General features: G+C 42.2%; 1 protein-coding gene across 2 annotated transcripts in view; it reads left to right on the top strand.

Moving 5' to 3' along the window:
* Nucleotides 1–19,484, top strand: part of C2H18orf21 (chromosome 2 C18orf21 homolog) — a 46,019-nt gene that overhangs the window by 10,570 nt on the left and 15,965 nt on the right. Inside the window, exons 3-4 of one of the 2 annotated variants that reach the window (XM_033930618.1) lie at nucleotides 11,115–11,314; nucleotides 17,289–17,823. In XM_033930618.1, coding sequence (XP_033786509.1) covers nucleotides 11,115–11,314; nucleotides 17,289–17,823 — 735 coding nt within the window. The remainder of the gene's footprint in view (nucleotides 1–11,114; nucleotides 11,315–17,288; nucleotides 17,824–19,484) is intronic. The other variant, XM_033930619.1, reaches the window with a different exon arrangement.

Here is a 19,484-nt window from a genome sequence, read left to right as displayed (position 1 = left end):
AGGGTTTATGGATAAAACTTTACCAAGCCTTATGCTATTTGGAGTTCCGATTAGCCGATATAAGCTACTTGAAGTTAATTGAAAGTTGTTTTGCTGTTCAGGAAACAAAGAAAGTTTATTTAAGTTTGAAAGAGTTTCTGTAGGGTAGATCTATGCTGTTAAGAACAATGGAGGTAATTTAGAAGCTATTTGTCTGATGTAGCCTGAATTTTTTTTCTTTTCCTTGTTTCTTTAAGAGATGGTTAAAAGCAGGGAGATAGTCTGTAGAACGAACCGTACAAGAATGTGGAAGAAAGCTTTGTGAGACGTGTTAAGGAAGGATGTGCCTTTGGTTGTAGTAACAAGCAGGCTGACTAGTCACTGTCTGAAAGCGTAACAAGCAGGCTGACTAGTCACTGTCTGAAAGCTGGCCGCGGACTTTTCAGCAGTCCGAAATAAGTTTTTAAGAACGATAAAAGAATATTGGAAATGTTATAAAATGTTAATGTATATTCCTGTAAGTAGGTTTCAGGTTTGTTTGAACGTGCCCAATCTACTTTTACTAGGTTACCACAGAGATGGTTACATAGTCCTACCATTTGTCCTCAAATAGTAGCGGAACATTTAGATAAATTTCAGAAATTCACCTCTATACAAACTTCTCATTATGTTGACGACATATTGATACAGGGAACAACGAAGGAAGAGGTGCAAGGGCAGTTAGATTTATTAATTGACCATATGAAAAAGAAGGGATGGGAAATAAATCCAACAAAAATACAAGGACCGGCAACGTCGGTAAAATTTTTAGGAATTCAGTGGAATAGAGGATATTAGGGAAATCACAGAGAAAGCAAAACGAAAAATATTAGATTTTCCCACTCCAAAGAATATACAAGGTAACTAGTAAAAAATATGAGTTTATGTGGGAAGAAGAACAGCAGGTTGCTTTTGAAAATGCTAAACAAGCCATACAGACCACTGTAGATTTGTGGCCCATGAGAGAGGGGGAAGTGGAATTACATGTATATATTCCCTTCAAAAAACAATTTTTAGCATGTTATTGGGCGTTGGCTGAGACCGAACAGATTACTATTGCGGCCACAAATTCCAATTATGCAATGGGTAATGTCTGATCCCAAGTCAAATAGAGTAGGATATGCTCAGGAACAAAGTATTATTAAATGGAAATGGTACATTTCTCAAAGAGCTAAAATAGGTGAGCATGGGGTAGCTACTTTGCACGAAAAAATAGCTAATATTCCTAACGAAGAGCTGGAAATCATAAAGCCAGTATATGCTCATGAATCCCCAGTGAAATGGGGAGTGGAATATCTTTTTACTGACTCCTGGTCGGTCGCTAATGGTCTTGCTACATGGTTAATGGGGTGGAAGTCCCATAATTGGTTAATTCATGGTAAGGAACTGTGGGATAAAGAATTGTGGCAAGACATAGAAAAAATTGTACAGGAGACAATAGTGTCAGTATTTCATGTAGATGCACATATGCCTGTTGATTCAATGGAACGATTGTTTAATTCCCAAGCAGATGCCGCAGCTACCATTTCTGTAACAACTACTAATGAAATTCCTAAGGTGGAAGAATGGTTGGAAGGTACAGCCATTTGGGCACATCAGAAAAGTGGACATCTTGGAGAAAAAGCTACTTACAGGTGGGCTCAGGAACGAGGGATTCCTTTGACAATAGATGTGATCTAACATGTGATCGGAAAATGTCCGGTGTGTCAACATATCAAGAACGGGAAGTACCACATAAGGTAATGGGGCACGGGGCGATTTGCCAGCCCAAATTTGGCAAATGGGTTTCATAGGACCGTTACCCGAAAGTCGTAAATGTAAATATATGTGTACTGCTGTAGATTATTACTAGCATTCCCTTGTGCTTCTGCGTCACAATGGAGCACTCTAAGGACTTTGGACATGATTATTCAGTATTATGGTATGCCCTTAAGGAATTATCATTTTAGGGGGAGTAATTGATGCTGATTATCAAGGGGAGGTTAAAGTCATATTGAAAAATTTAGGAGAAAATGATGTAATAATTGCGAAGGGGGAACGAGTAGTTCAATTGTTATTGATACCAATCTATATCGTGCCAATTAGGGAAATAACCCCTCCTTCTCAGTTGACTGTAAGAGGGGAAGGGAGTAATTTGGAGCTACAAATATCGTAAACGTAGGAGCCAAAATCTGGATTAGCAATCCTAAAGGACCTCCGGAACCAGCGGAGGTGATTGCAATCGGGAAAGATAAGGCTCTCCTTGTAATGAAACCGGGAGTGGAAAAATGGGAATATGTCCCTCAGGAGAAATGTTATTTGAGAGAGTAATAATGTTTTCTGAAATTTGCAGATATGCGTGTGCCTTGGAATCCTTGGAATATGGTATGGGGTAAGAGGCGCTGCCCCCGGGCGACGTATTACAATTAAAGAAGGGGTCGTTACGTCATGGAGATGGAAGCATTCTTCAATGGATCGGAAGCAAGATAACTTCACTTGCAGCGCTAACTCCAGATGTGTCATTGCAAATGTGACAATAAAAGACCATACATGGATTACAGAAATTAAAAGCAATGAACACACTAGACCAATCGCCCAATACGTATTATATGAGGGACTAAACACTACCTTGAATATAACTGCAGAAGTGCTAGTCATGTGTTGTCAAACAGAAGAATTTATGACATGGAACAGTTCGACTCAGAGGTATTTTGTTACAAACAATTGTACTACATATAGTGGAACCCAAATGAATATTACTGTGAATAGGTCTTATGTAGTATGTACTAATGCCACAGAAATTTATAACCGATCAATGTGGGTAGAATTTGTGGTATTCATAAAAAATGATACGGCCAAGATAGATCCGGGACAAATAAAGAGATTACCATCCACATGTGAAATGGTAGGTCTACACGCACAAAAAATTAATGTGATGTTTGAAATATCATTTCCTCCCTCTTCTCAGTGTTCATACCGAGGAAGGAGAGCATGGTATGATACATTAATGGGGGGATATGGTACCATCACAGGTACTTTAAACACATTTGATATTGAAACATTGGCCAATAGATTACATAAGGCGGGAAGTAATATTAATGATGCTTTGACTATAGCTGCAAAATGGATGCCTACCATATGGCAATCTGCATTATTACAAACAGGGATTGATAATCAATTACTTAACCTAGCAAATGCCACAGCAGATATTGAATATATAATTGATCAGAAGGTTTCCAACATAATTAATTGGACTCTATGTACGTTACAAACCATGCAGCAACAACAACAAAAAGGAATTTTTCAATCTAAATTAATGACTGGAAATGAGCAGATATGGAGGACCGTGTTTAATAAAACTATACCAAAAACCTTTTGGATACAATTTCAAGCACCAGAAGTACAATGTAATGATACTCACTGCATAGGAATGTTTAAAATGTATAATGTTACAAAAAAAATTATTATGTGTAAATATGTAGTGTTACCCCTCATACTAGGGGAACCTCAGAAACAATTTTTCTGGGCACCTAAATTCAACGGACAAATGATTGATATGAATAATCAAACTCATGATTTAACATTTTGTGACTCCACATTGCAAGGGCGTATTTGCAAATTACAATCAATAGTATATGAACCATGTTTATTACAAAATACTGTAAATGTGTGTGAATGGACCATATTACCGGTAACTTATCAATATATGATTGAAATAGCACCACGTGTAATATGTGTGGTGACTAATGAGCCAATAATACCAAAAATGATAGTACCGTTTGTAGGATGCTTACACAATATGTCAACACTTCTTTGGCAGAATCAAACTTATGTTTTAACTCCTGATTTAGGACTTAAAACAAATGTACTCTGGGAAAACAATTTTTCCGTTCCAAATTGGGATTTGAAGTTGGAAAAGTTAAAGGCAATAATACAAGGATCCCGTAGGATAAATCAGTCCATAAGGAATTTGAACAAAAGTATATTAGAGCACCAGATTAGTACTACCATTGTAGCAGATCAAATTATTCATATTGGATCCACAATTGCGGATGCAACTTCGCATCACTGGTGGGATGTGTTTCTGGGCTATGCACTAGAGAATGACACGGTGAAAAAATTGGTCCCCGTCACCGCCCCGTCCCCGTCTCACCATCCCCGTCACCGCCCCGTCCCCGTCTCACCAACCCCGTCACCGCCCCGTCCCCGTCTCACCATCCTCTTCACCGCCCCGTCACCGCCACTGCCACCCCATTCACCGCCCCGTCACCGCCACTGCAATCCCATTCACTTTTCTTTATTTACGTATAAAGGAAACATTCTTTAAAACTTTAAAACTTAGTTAATTATTAGTTAATAACTATACAAAAACAAAACACGCAGAGAAAAAATTAATTAATAAAAATTCTCAAAACTGACACATTTTGATCACTAAATTTAAAATAGTTATTTTTCATACAGTTTTTCAATCACTAATCTTCCACCACCCCTGGGGCTAGCAATGCAAAAACAAACACGACATGTACTTTAAATGCTGCCGTGATTAGCATAGTGACCGCGGCTACGGCTGCAAGTCTCCCCTCCCCCCAGCGATCACGGCAGGAGGGCACCCAACCCCTCCTGTAGACCCCCCCAACGGCCCTCCCGACAATCGCAGCAGAAGGGTACCCAACCCCTCCTGCCGGTCCTCCCAATGGCCTCCCCTAAGATCGCCGGCAGGAGGGTACCCAACCCCTCCTGCTGGACCCCCCCCCCAACGAACCCTCCCACCCCGGAACCCCCTTAGTCTTACTTTTCAAGTTGGACCGGACAGCTCCTCGCTCGTCTGGCCAGCAGGCCTGCCTCCGTCCAAATGAGGCGGGCCCGCCCCTACCCTGCCCAACCCACAGGATCCTAGGGCCTGATTGGTCTAGGCACCTAAAGCCACTCCCGCTATAGGAGGGGCCTTAGGTGCTTGGGCCAATCAGGCCCTAGGATCCTGTGGGTTAGGCAGGGGAGGGGAGGGGCGGGCCCGCCTCATTTGGACGGAGGCAGGCCTGCTGGCCAGACGAGCGAGGAGCTGTCCGGTCCAACTTGAAAAGTAAGACTAAGGGGGTTCCGGGGTGGGAGGGTTCGTTGGGGGGGGGGGTCCAGCAGGAGGGGTTGGGTACCCTCCTGCCGGCGATCTTAGGGGAGGCCATTGGGAGGACCGGCAGGAGGGGTTGGGTACCCTTCTGCTGCGATTGGCAGGAAGGGTTGAAATGACAAATGAGGAGCACGGTGAAATAGCGGTTCCTAGAAGGGGGTACATTGGCCCGCGGGGACAAACCTGTTCACCGTTTCCGCGGTCGGTGAATGGCCTTGTCCCCGTCACCGCAGCGACTGCTAGTTTTCTTCCCCGTTTTCGGCGGTGACCCGCGGCTTAAATGCGGTGGCCGCGGGTAAACCGTCACCGTGTCATTCTCTACTATGCACCATCAGCTACTACCACTTTGAATTGGCTAATTCACCCTTTACTTGTTTTGTCCTTGTGGAATTGTTACGTGGTTTATGGACTATGCTGTAAATCAACACGACCCACGATGGTATCCTATGGCAGTATCACTCAATAAGGACCGAATGTGATACGAGTGTGAAACGGATGTTATGAAAGAATTATTAATATTGAATGACACTGCCTAGGATCCATGAAAGCTGTCACAGCCAGGCCAGAAATTTTTCAGCACCTACTGATAAACTGCCTATTGTCACTGTAAGCACACGAGCAGAGCCAGGAGTTTTCAGCACCTGATGATAGGTGCTTAACAGAAACACACTCTCACCACATGAGATAAGCACGCGTTTGTACAAAGGGGGTAGGGGAAAAAAGTATCCAATCCATAAAGAGGGGCTGGGTATACAACCCACGAGCTACCCCACGAGCTAAGCCAGATGTTTTCAAGACATACTGATTGGAGATTACATTCTCAACATGAGATAAGCACGCGTTTGTACCTCCAATCTGGCTAAAGGGGGTAGGGAAAAAGTACAATATAAAAAGTGCTTGCCAAGAAAGGTAAGCAGGGACATTTTTTTTCCATTGCTGATGAGCTATGTGATGACAATCTGAATAAGCCTCCTACTCGTGGTCCCTCCGATGGAGTGATGATAACCGGTAATGTATTGATTCAAACTCTGTACTTAATCAATGATTATGGCTAGAAATATTGTATATATGTAATAAAATTTAATTTGTATACTATTTTGATTTCCTGGCATTCTGTCCAGTGCGGAAAGTGACTGAAGGTCTTAAGTGAAGCCTTTTTAAATAGTAATACACAGGGATTGCAAGTTTCAAAGCTTCTCACATAGATTTCTCAGGTCGCCATCTTTTCATGGCAACTGCTAGGCAGTCCCTCAAACTGGCAGGAAAAGCTGTGTGGCTCCTTATAACAATTAGGGTGCAGATTATTTCCCATGGGGCGGTCAGTGCAGCTTCTACCGTCTAGTACATCTTCACTTTAAAGGCAGTAAGTTTTTGGCTAACATTGCATGGAGTTAGTACTGTTTTCAGAATTCTGACATATTCTATCTTACATTGCAAAGCTGAATTTTTTTTGTGGGAAAGTTCCTTTCTTCTTCCAGAATTTACAGCTTTAGTCCAGCCGTTCCCCCAACTGTCTGCTCTTCATTCTGAAGGGGTCTTCAAGTCGTCTGGTAACTCTTTATGTTTTCTCATGAGGGGGGAGACACTATGATATCAGGTCAGGGGGCTTTGGGCATTTTTCAGGATGCTTGCAACTTTAAATCCTCCCATTTCAGATTCTTTCTTGGAGTTACCATGTATTGAGCTTCCAAAGGTTACGTTAGTGCGAGACCCCTTTTAAGTGTTCCTGGTACTCGGGACAGTAGTTTTAGTTCTTCCGGAACTAAGGGAAGTTATTCCATTTACTTCATAGTGCCTAAGATGGGAGAATTGGTCAGACGAGGGCTGGATCTCATTCTGGTAAATTAGTTTCTCAGAGTTAGACATTTCAGGAGAAAAACTGTGAGAATATTTACAATTTCCCTATGGACACCGAATTTGCACTATCTTTGCTTGGCTCTCATCGAGCAGCGTTATCAGTTTTGGCAGATGCCATTTGGCCTAGCCATGGCTCCATGAACATTTTTGAAAATGAGGGCAGTAGTGGCGTTTTGGCGCAAACAGGAGATTCAGATACTTTCTTTCTTAGACGACTGCTTGATTCGGATGTCTTCCAGTCAGGTCAATTTGTCAGACACAAACGGGTGATTTCTTTTATTTGAACTTCTTTTCAATTCTTTGGATGTGAATCTTCAAATTTCCAAAGAGCTCTTTTCTCCTGTACTAATTATTGGAATATCAGGGGATGTTGTTCACGTAGGAGAGGAATGTGTTTCTTCCCAGAGACTGGGGCGACCAGGTTACAGTCTCAGGTTTGCCTTCTTCAAGTTTCAAGTTTATTAAATTTTGATTTTACGCAATATCAAATATTTCAATGCGTATTACATAATTGAAATGTACAATAAAAAAACTGGGGTGACAAATACAAATACAAATAAGACAAAATTATACAAACTAATCATTATGTATTATTAATACAAACTGAAACAAGTGGGTAAAGAAAAAATGGAATTACAATTTAAAAAAAATAAAAATAAATAAAAATAAAATTTTTTTAGCAATTAAGGTTTATACATAAGGGTAGGTTAGGTGAGAAAAGTGATGAAGGAAAGAAAGAGAGAAAGAAAAAAAAAAAAAGATGTTTTGATAGAAAAGAAAGAAATGTAAGATTAAAAGAACTCTTTTAATTTCTATGTTGATGTTCTACATATTTGATTCCTTTGAGGTTCTGCATATTTGATTCCTAAAGGATAAATATTGTGTTTATTATCATTATCTATTTATGTATTGAATGCATCTCTATAAAGAATGCTTTTCAAACCATGTTCTTCAGTCACCAAGAACAAGAGTATGGGATTCTGTACAGGTTCTAGGATCTATGGTGATGACTCCACTGGGAACTTCGGCTTGCTTTCACACAAGAACGCTACAGCAGTCGCTTTTGTTCCAGTGGTTCCCGGTATCTCAAGGCTCCAATTGTAGTACCTAGTAGGCTCCTCAAGCATCGCTCAATATCATTTGGTGGCTCAGCGAGATTAATTTGTTTCAAAGGCATGCCTCGGTCTTTGTTGCACTGGCTCAAAGTCGCCAAACATCCCAGGCTGTCGGGTTGGGGGGCTCAGTGCCTTCAATCTTCAGCGCAAAGAGTCAGTACTCGTTCATTCTTCTGGACTGAAGCATGGTCAGGCTACCATTTCAGGAGTTTCAGACCATTCTTCTGGAATGACGATAAAGATCTTTTAGGACAGTGTTATGACGGTGGTATTTTTCTACAGCCAGGAAAATACGTGATGCACTCAGTCGGCGAGTAAAGTAATGGTTCTACTTCAATGGGTGGAATCTCATCTTCCTCTTCTGTCAGCGCATCATTTTACAGGACAGGAAAAGGGTTTAGATAGACTTTCTCACCACAAAATCTGAGCATGGACTGTCTATTGTATGTTGAAATGTACAGTGCCTTTCAGCACTTTAGAAATAATAAATAGTAGTAGTAGTAGTAAAATCTTCTACATTCTGGAAATTTGGAACTATTTGCTCAGGCGTTCCAGCTCTTTATATAAAGGTGAGATCTCCTAGAATTAGACCTCATGGCCTCGTCTCGAAATTCGAAGCTTCCTAGCTTCTTCAGCAGACGCAGGGAGTGGCAGTCAGAGGGGGTAGCAGCGTTGCTTCTTTCTCGCCTTTGGTTTCTCTCTTTAAGTGTTTTCCCCTGGCTGATGATTGGATGGATTTGCCATCTCAAGCTTGCTTTCAGGGCACAGTAATTAGAGAATCTCCAGATTGGCTGTGCCATCCTTGCTATGTGGATCTGATGAGTCTTTCGACAGCTGAATTGTTGAGATTCCTGGTATCTCCGGATTTACTCACCTAGGGTCCAATCAACATGGATATTCGTCCTACTTTGATATTACGACCTAGCTTTTGAAAAGTCATGGCTGGCGTGCAAGAGTTATGTGAAGCAGATTATTTCTTTTCTTCTCCAGGCAATACAGATGTCTTCACCTGTGGCTTATGCTTCCTTTTGGAGGCTTTTCCTTTCTTGGGTACTTCTCAACATTGGCACCCTTCCAGAGTTCTATGTTTTATATTCTTTCTTTTTTTGGCACAAGCGTATTGCCAAGGGCTTAGTGTAACTATAGACCTGTGAGTCTCACGTCAGTCCCTGGGAAGATGGTTGAGGCGCTGATCAAGGATAGCATAATCAGACACTTAAGACACACAAGACCTGATGAGAGCCAGCTAACATGGATTCAGGAAAGGAAAGTCATGTTTGACAAACCTACTTCAATTTTTTGAGACAGTGAACAGACAAATTAATAATGGAGAACCAGTGGATATTATATATTTGGATTTTCAGAAAGCGTTCGACAAGGTTCCACATGTAAGACTTCTCAGGAAACTGCAAGGCCATGGAATAGAAGAAGATATACTAATATGGATAGGCAAATGGCTGGAGAACAGAAGGTAGAGAGTGGGCATAAATGGGAAGTTCTCAGACTGGGAGAATGTGACTAGTGGTGTGCCCCAGGGCTCGGTACTAGGGCCCATCTTATTTAATATTTTCATCAATGACCTAGAGGATGGAACATCCAGTGAGATCATCAAGTTCGCAGATGAGACAAAGCTATGCCAGGCAATCAAATCGCAGAAGGACAGTGAGGAACTCTAGAGCGACTTGAGTCAATTGGAGGAATGGGCAGACAAATGGCAAATGAAGTTTAATGTGGAAAAATGCAAAGTGATGCACTTAGGCAGAAAGAATAAGGAACACAAGTATGGTATGTCAGGTGCAACTCTGGGAAAAAACGAACAGGAAAAAGACCTGGGTGTACTAATTGATAGGACTCTGAAGCTGTTGGCGTAATGCGCAGCGGCAGCGAAGAATGCAAATAGAATGCTAGGCATGATAAAGAAGGGAATCGCGAGTAGATCGGAGAAAGTAATAATGCCGCTTTATAGAGCGATGGTCAGACCACACTTGGAATAATGCGTCCAGCATTGGTCTCCATACCTAAAGAAGGATATAAAAATGGAGAGGGTGCAGAGACAAGCAATGAAGCTAATAAAAGGTATGGAGAACTTGGAATACGAGGAACGACTTAAGAGACTGGGATTGTTCTCCCTTGAGAAGAGGAGACTGCGAGGGGATATGATCGAGACTTTCAAAATACTGAAAGGAATCGACAAAATAGAGCAGGAAAAAAAAATTATTTAAAATGTCCAATGTGACATGGACAAGAGGACATAGACTGAAGCTAAGGGGGGTGGGGCAAGTTCAGGACAAATGTCAGGAAATTCTGCTTCATGCAACGAGTGGTGGACACCTGGAATGCTCTCCCAGAAGAGGTAATTGTGGAATCCACCGTTCTAGGATTTAAGGGTAAGCTAGATGTACATCTCCTTATGAATGGCATAAAGTGATACAGGTAAGGGCAAACTAGATGAACATCTCCTTATGAGAAGCTTAGAGTGATATGGGGACTAAAATTATGCCAGGGTACACCTGGCGGGGCCTCCATGTGTGCAGATCACTGGACTTGATGGACCTAGGGTCTGATCTGGAGATGGCAGTTCTTATGTTCTTTTGATTCTACCAAGCTGCATTAGTTGTGAACACTGAAATTAACTCACAACGTAGCATCTTGGCAATTCATTTGCTGTAATTTCTACATTAACTGCTAAAAGTGTAAGGGTAGTGACTATATGTTAATGTGAAAGTAGTTACTGTGTATTTAAGTGCATCATGTTCTTTTTAATGCAGTTGACATCTTTGTCTGCATTAACTGAATGAAAATCTAGCAGAAAAGCCTCCCAACAATTAATGTAGAGATTTTTGCAGTTACTATGCAGGTAACTAAAACATTAGGACAACTTAGTGAATAGGACCCATAATGTACCATTATACTCTGCAGAATGTTCTGACATGAGCTACAGCTTCACCAGAAAAATGTTAAGCAAAATGATTTCCATTTAGCTTCACACATTGATGATATGTGTTTTTTTTGTTTTATAGCTGTTAAAACCACTCCAGAAAGGATATGCTCATTTTGTTTTCAGTGTTTGGGTCCGGGTAGCTACACAGCACGACTCAAACCAAAGATGAAAGCAACACTACAGATCCAGAAACTTCTTAAGCTGGAGGCAAAGAGTCATAGACTCAATCTGAAACAAACAAAACTACTGAGAAAATACAAGATCTCGAGGAGTGTGTTGGTAAGATTTGAGATAGAAAGCCACACATTATACCAAATCGTTAAAGTAATATTGTGTAAAATGTCCTTTTTGTTAATGGAAATTGCATGGTAAGAATCAGTTGTGTGATCCTGAGGTGTGGAAATGTTCCTACATCTGTTTCACGACGTTAGTCCATTATTGCCATCCTAGATTTGCTGTAAGGTCTTATCGTGGATGCAAGTCAAATGGGGTAGTTCTATAAATGGTGCCACTCTTTCTTAGGTGCCATAATGTGCAGTTAGGTCCTAAATCTTGAATAGCATATGGATGTACAGGTTCTGTTCTAGAATAGAAGTATAATCTAGTGTCATCGTGCTTACGTTTACGAGTCTGCAGTTACTCCTGCCATAGACTCGTTTAACTGCAGGCGCCCAAATGCACCAAGGATGAACATAACGTACTGTATTCTGTAAGCGACAGTTCCTCCACCTATGTGAATACCTCCTTGTATTTATGCTGTACAGTATACCACTTAACGCAGTGGTTCCCAACCCTGTCCTGGAGGACCACTAGGCCAATCGGGTTTTCAAGCTAGCCTTAATAAATATGCATGAGAGAGATTTGCATATAATGGAAGTGACAGGCATGCAAATCTGCTCCATGCATATTCATTAGGGCTAGCCTGAAAACCCGATTGGCCTGGTGGTCCACCAGGACAGGGTTGGGAACCACTGACTTAACACATTCTCTTGCAGAATAGTGCTTGGATGTTTTGCTGTCACGTGCATGTGTAAAGTGTACACTTACCTGCAAAAGTGACAGTATTCTGTAACTTAACACACTCAAATGGCATGGGCGCCTTATTATAGAATCACCCTGCTGGAGAGCTAGTGTGGTAGTATGAAAGGTTTGATTGTGGGAGAGAGACACATGGCATATTAAGTAATAGTATTTTGATTAAAGTGAGATTATTTTCTGTATATATTTTATGAAGTACCTAATAGTAATTTTGGGGTAGATTTTCTTTTTTTTATCCATTGAGCAATACTACAAAGGTTATCTTTATTATAAAATTAGCTTTGTTTGGAAGCAAGTAGTTCATTGTAGTCACATATATGGGGTGATGCCTTCTGGTGCTAACCCTGAAACACATTTCCAAAGCCTTCTAAGAAAATCCTAAGGGTCCTCTTAGCATCTAGTCAGTTCCCACATTCCCATAGCCTTTCATTGTGTTTCAGTATTTCACATCTACCAACACTAAAATAAAAATTTTTTGTTTTTATTTTAGCTGTTACTCTTTCCATGTGTCTAAGAACATAAGAAGTTGCCTCTGCTGAGGCAGACCCTTGGTCCATCCTGCTCAGCGGTCCGCTCCCGCGGTGGCCCATAAGGCCCATTGCCTGAGCAATGGTCTATACCTATCTATACCCCTCAATCCCTTTTTCTTCTAGGAATCTATCCAAACCTTCTTTGAAACCATTTAATGTTTTCTTGTCTACAACAGCCTCTGGAAGCGCGTTCCATGTATCTACCACCCTCTGAGTGAAAAAGAACTTCCTAGCATTTGTTCTAAACTTGTCCCCTTTCAATTTCTCCGAGTGCCCCCTTGTACTTGTGGCGCCCCTTAATTTGAAAAATCTGCCCCTGTCTACTTTTTCTATGCCCTTCAGGATCTTGAAGGTTTCTATCATGTCTCCTCTAAGTCTTCGTTTCTCCAGGGAGAAAAGTCCCAACTGCTTCAATCTTTCGGTATATGGGAGATTTTCCATTCCCTTTATCAGTCTAGTTGCTCTTCTTTGTACTCCCTCAAGTACCGCCATGTCTTTCTTGAGGTACGGCGACCAGTACTGGACGCAGTACTCCAGATGCGGCCGCACCATTGCACGATACAGCGGCATGATGACTTCTTTCGTCCTGGTTGTAATACCCTTCTTAATGATACCCAACATTCTGTTTGCTTTCCTTGAGGCCATGGCGCATTGCGCCGATGCCTTCAGTGTTGCATCTACCATCACTCCCAGGTCTCTCTCCAGGTTGCTGACCCCTAGTGGTGTTCCCCCCATTTTGTATGTGAACATCGCGTTCTTTTTCCCCACGTGCATGACCTTGCATTTCCCCACGTTGAAGCTCATCTGCCATTTTTCGGCCCACTTTTCCAGCTGTGTTAGATCCTTTTGAAGATCTTCGCAGTCTTCCCTGGTTTGAGCCCTGCTGTATAGTTTGGTGTCATCTGCAAATTTAATGACCTCACACTTGGTTCCCGCCTCTAGGTCGTTTATGTAGATATTGAACAGGAGCGGTCCCAGCACTGACCCCTGCGGAACTCCGCTTGTGACCCCTTTCCAGTCTGAGTAGTGGCCCTTTACGCCAACCCTCTGTTTCCTGTTTGCCAACCAGATTTTGATCCATCGGTGGACCTCCCCTTGTACCCCGTGGTTCCATATCTTTTTAAGCAGTCTCTCGTGTGGCACCTTGTCGAAGGCTTTTTGGAAGTCAAGGTAAATGATGTCTATAGATTCCCCTTTATCCATCTGGCTGCTCACCCCCTCAAAGAAGTACAATAAGTTAGTGAGGCATGACCTACCCTTACAGAAGCCGTGTTGACTCGGTTTTAGCTGCCCATTTTTTTCGATGTGATCACAGATGCTGTCTTTAATCAGTGCCTCCATCATCTTTCCCGGGACTGAGGTCAGGCTCACCGGCCTGTAGTTTCCCGGGTCTCCTCTTGCGCCCTTTTTGAAGATGGGCGTGACATTTGCTATTTTCCAATCCTCTGGGATCTCTCCGGTTTTTAAGGATAGGTTGCATATCTGTCTAAATGGGTCTGCTATTTCGTTTTTTAGCTCCTTGAGTACCCTTGGATGAATGCCGTCCGGACCTGGCGATTTGTCGCTCTTTAGTCTGTCAATCTGCTTGAGTACATCCTCTTGGCTTACTTCTAAATCGACCAGCTTATCGTCTTGGTCTCCTATAACGATCTCCTCGGGTTCCGGAATGTTGGTTATATTTTCCATCGTGAAGACTGACGTGAAGAACTCATTTAACCTGTCAGCTATCTCTTTCTCTCCTTTTACTACTCCCTTTCTGTCACCATCGTCCAATCGTCCAATGGTCCCACTTCTTCTCTCGTCGGTTGCTTCCCCTTGACGTATTTGATTTATTTAATTAATTATTTTTTTATTTTACGGCTTCTGACAGGATTTTCTGTTGCAGATGTTTTTCTTTTCTGCTACTGTCTGTCTTCCAAAATTTTTATCTATTTGATTTTTTTTTTTATTGTCAAATTTTCTGATGATGCTAGAGAAGGCGAGTGGCTTCAAACTTTGCCTACACTGAAAGCAAAATATGTCTTTTGCTGATAATTACCAGACCTGCTACAAATGTTCAGGCAAGGATTTTAATGTTGCACTCGGAATTTGAGGGGTTACTGAAAGGTTTTCAGCCCAACCAAGAAGGGAATGAAGTGGAACCATAAAACTTGCAAGCTATTCTACATATTCACCCCTAAGTTCAACACACTAAGCACATTGTATCTAAAGTTTCTGTAACCCTTCCAAAAAGATACTTTGTCTGATCACTGCAGTACTGCTTTGCTACTACAGTCACCTCTGAGTCACTTGAAAATTGTTACCCTTTCAAACTCTCTTAAGGTTTAGAAATAGAAAATAGTCAGATGGAGCAAGATCTGGTGAGTAGGGTGGACGGTCTATGCAGTGAAACCCTAATTGCATCGAAATATCCATCGTTTTGCCAGCCTTGTGAGCAAGTGCATTTTCTTGCAAAAATAACTTTTGGCAACTTCCCTCTCTTTTTTTTTTTCTTTCAATGCCTCCTTTAATTGACACAGCAAGTTACAGTAGTATTCTGCATTCATTGTTTGGCCCCTTGGAAGATAGTTGGTCATTACAACACCTTCCTGATCCAAAACACTGTGATCATGACCTTTCCTGCTAACTTTGGGTGTTGAACTTCCTTGGAGAACCTGAGTGCCACCATTGTATGGACTTTTGTTTTCTCTCAGGATCATAATGGTGTAACCATGTTTCATCGGCAGAAACTAGTTCCAAAAAGTTGGCTCCAGCTCATTGAAAATTCTGCAAAATCAACTTGGAAGTGTCCACTCAACGTTGTTTCTCATCAGCAGTCAAACATTTAGGCACCTACTTGGCTGACTTCTTCTGCATACCTAGCTGCTTGTAACATACATAGTAAATGACGGCAGATAAAGACCATAGTGTCCCATCCAGTCTATCCAACCATACATGCTCCATAAATTAATTCTTTAGTTTAAATGGTCCTTTGTCTTAGATATTTATGGGCCAGAATCCAAGAGCCCTGCCCAGTACTGTGCTTAGGTTTCATCTACTGGAGAGTATCAAAGCTCACTCCAGCTCATCTTAACCATCCCAGCCATCGAAACCCTTCCCAGCCCGTCCTCAACTGAATGTTCATATACGGGACACAGGCCATGCAAGCCTGCCCAGTACACTGGCCTTAGTTCCTTGTGATCTATTCTGCCTCTTGGTGGGTTTCTTTCTTAAGTTTCTTTGGCAGGTTTTTGGAGTGTTTGTGCTTCTTAGTTCCTTCAATGCATACCCATTATTTTCTGTTGAGAGATCCTCTGTGTTCATCCCATGCTTGTTTGAACTCTGTCACCGTTTTCTTCTCCACCACCTTCCTCGGGAGCACATTCCATGCATCAATCACCCTCTCCGTAAAGAAGAATTTCCTAACATTACTCTTGAATCTACCACCCCTCAACCTCAAATTCTGCCCTCTGGTTTTACCATTTTCCTTTCTCTGAAATAGATTTGTTCTACATTAATACCTTTCAAGTATTTGAACATCTGAATCATATCTCTTCTGTCCCTCCTTTCCTCTAGGACACAGTTCTTCAACTGTCGGTCCGCAAAAAAATCTTGCCGGTCCGCGAAGGATTCAGGACTCCGCCGCAGCAAAAGGTGCCGGCGTCGGCTGACGTGCAGCTTCCTGTTGCCGTCGCTATGCCGGCACTCCTGCCTGCCACCACCGACTTCTGCCGTGTATGTCTCCGCACCCCAGAAAAGCAGCGGCAGGTCTGTGTGCTTTTAACTTTGGCACACAGCTGCCCCTAGGCAGTATTTTAGCGCGGTTTCATGAGGCAGCCTCGGGGCCTTTGGTAGGCCGGCCCACATAGCATCATCGAAGAGGGCCAGCCTACCAAAGGCCCCGAGGCTGCCTCATGAAACCGTGCTAAAATACTGCTTAGGGGCAGCTGTGTGCCGAAGTTAAAAGCATACAGATCTGCCGCTAGCCTACATAGAGGAAACATTTGCTGGAGAGGGAAGGAAGGAAGGGAGAAGGGGTACTCCTGGACAAGGGAGGGGAAGGGGCTGCTGCTGACAGGGGAGAAGGGAAAGGGAAGGGACAAGAATTACTGTTGGATAAGGGGAGGAGGAAAGGGAGAAGGGGTACTCCTGGACAAGGGAGGGGAAGGGAATACTGCTGACAGGGGAGAAGGGAAGGGAAGAGAATTACTGTTGGATAAGGGGAGGAGGAAAGGGAGAAGGGGTACTCCTGGACAAGGGAGGGGAAGGGGATACTGCTGACAGGGGAGAACGGGGAGGGAAGAAAGTTATTGTTGGATAAGGGGAGGAAGAAAGGAAGAAGGTACTGCTGGACAGGGGAGGAGGAGGGGAAGGAGTCAGGATGGAATGGAGAGATCAGATAAGGGAAAGGGGAAAGACAGGAATGACAAGGTAGAGAGAGATTGATGCTGGGAAGGGGGTCAGATGAAAAATAAGGAAAGAGGGACAAAGATGCTAGATCTGGTTTAGGAGAGAGGGGCATAGAAAGAACGCAGATACCATATGGGAGGGGGAGGGGTAGAGGGCAGACAGTGGATGGAAGAGGCAGATGCTGAATTGAAGAGAGAGAGGGCAGACGCTGGATGGAAGAGAGTGAAAAGATGAAAGCAGAAACCAGAGATGATAAAAGGTAGAAAAAAATAATTTTATTTCTATCTTGTGATTAGAATATATCATCACCGGCTCAGATCCAAGATGGCCGCGAGCAGCTGAACTTCGGAAGCGTTCATCAGAAGCTCGGTGAAATCGAATTTACCTTTAGTTTCAGCTTGGCTGAGCGACTGTTCTTCATGCCGAAAAGGAGAGGGAGAAGTGCTGCAGGAGCCTCACGGCGCTCTGGAAATCCCCCGACTATCACTATCGAGCAAATGCTGAATCGGCTTCAGAGGGAGACAACGGCATCAGGGAGTCGCCCGTTGGAACTGGCGACGCAGAGTGACGTCGCTAGAGGGATCCCTGGGCTGGAGGTTACGCTCAGCCCTGATGCAAGAGATACTCCTCCCCAGCCACAGCGCACCAGCTCACCACGGGAACCAGACTTGTCCGGAGAGATAGGGTCTGCTATCTGGGAGGCTCTTTCATCGGTGAGTCTGGAGACAGATATCCCCCAGGACTTTTTGAGTCTAGGGAGAGATACAGAAGCGCTGGGAACACCGGAGAAGAGAGAGGAAAAACAAGACAAACAAACTACATCTTTGGAAGGTGAGAATGGTTCCTTTATGGTAAAAAAAACCCACTGAAATTACTATGGAGTCTCTATGGGACTTAGTAATAAAACTGGGGAATACTTTGACTCCACAAATTAAAGAAATGGGAAAGACAATTTACAAACAAGAACAAGAACTAAATAAAATACAAGCAGATATGACTTTAACTAAAACAAAGTTGGAAAAAAATGAACTTGAAATAACGGAGGTTAAACAAGTGCAAGAAACAGTGGTTAAAGATTGTGTGAATATTAGGCGGAAACTGGAAATGATTGAAAATGGCCAGCGAGCTAATAATTTAAGGTTCCTAAATTTCCCTAGGGTCTTATCTATGACACCTAGAGAAATGTTAAAGAAATACTTTTTGGAAGTCTTTCCAGTTTCTGAGGAATTAATTCCGCCCTTTTCCCAAGTATATTATTTGCCTGTCAGAAAAATGGAACAGCAACTGGGTAATCAAGATCAGCAGGAACCACAAATGGACATATCCACTTTATTGGAATCTTCTACAAAGGACTTGGTTACACCAGCAACACTGTTAGTTACTGTTGCTTTAGCACCAGATAAGAACTGGATTATGAAAATGTTCTTTAAAAATAGAACTAAAGAGTTCCTAGGACAAAAAGTACAGATTTTTCCAGATGTCACCAAAGAGACTCAAAAACGGAGAAGGCAGTTCCTATTGTTAAAACCAGGAGTGATTTCAGTGGGGGGAAAGTTTTTTCTTAGATTTCCCTGCAAATGTATTGTTCTTCATGGTGTAGATAAATATGTTTTCTTTGATCCAATGCACCTAACAAATTTTGTGGCTTTGAAACGTCTTGAGAAAGAAAGAACTGGAATGATAACTGACTCATGATTAGGAAACTCCCTCCGATTTCAGCCACCTTGATTTGCTTATTATTGTTATTTTCTTTTTAATTTATAAGTCACTCTATTTTGAAAATCTTGGATTCAAAAATTGGGGACTACAGATTGCTTAAGAGTAAGAGAATATGTTATATGTATTCTTCTTATTATTGTACTTTGGATACAATCTTACTGTACAAGATATAATGCTTGATAATTTTTTGTGTAAAATGATAAATTAAAAAAAAAAAGAATATATCAGATTTAAAATATGTATCCTGCTAGAGCTGATGTTAGACATAACTGGGGAGTGCAAAGCCCAGGCAGTGCGTCTTTAGCTTCTAGCTGGCTTAGGGCTCTCTCTGACCAGGAAGCAGTTGCCCTAGTTGCACTCCCCCTAACACCATTCCTGCCATGTGTGACTGCGGTATTCTGTTAGCATGATATTTGTGTAGCATTCTGTAATAATTTGGCTTATTCAGTTTTCTTGATAGTAGAGGGGATATATGTGAAGGGGAGGGGAGACGGGGGTTTTGTTGATCCTTGCCCTGTATTATTTATATTTATAAAATGACAATTGTACAGAATATTGTTTCTTTTTATACTTTAATAAAGTATGTTCAATATAAAATCATAACTATTTGAGGCTTGTGCAGATGGGATCAGATGGTTAACGGGACCGAGCTCGTGGGGACAGGACGGCAATGGGGTTTTTAAAAATTTCAGTCTTATTAGTTTGCCGGTTCACAAAATAATTATTTTATTTCCGCCGGTCCATAGGTGTAAAAAGTTTGAAGAACACTGCTC

This window comes from Geotrypetes seraphini, chromosome 2 (genome assembly GCF_902459505.1).
Source record: "Geotrypetes seraphini chromosome 2, aGeoSer1.1, whole genome shotgun sequence".
NCBI classification, from domain to species: Eukaryota; Metazoa; Chordata; class Amphibia; order Gymnophiona; family Dermophiidae; genus Geotrypetes; species Geotrypetes seraphini.
Note: the sequence above shows the minus strand (reverse complement) of the source record. Positions and strands in the feature narration are given on the sequence as shown.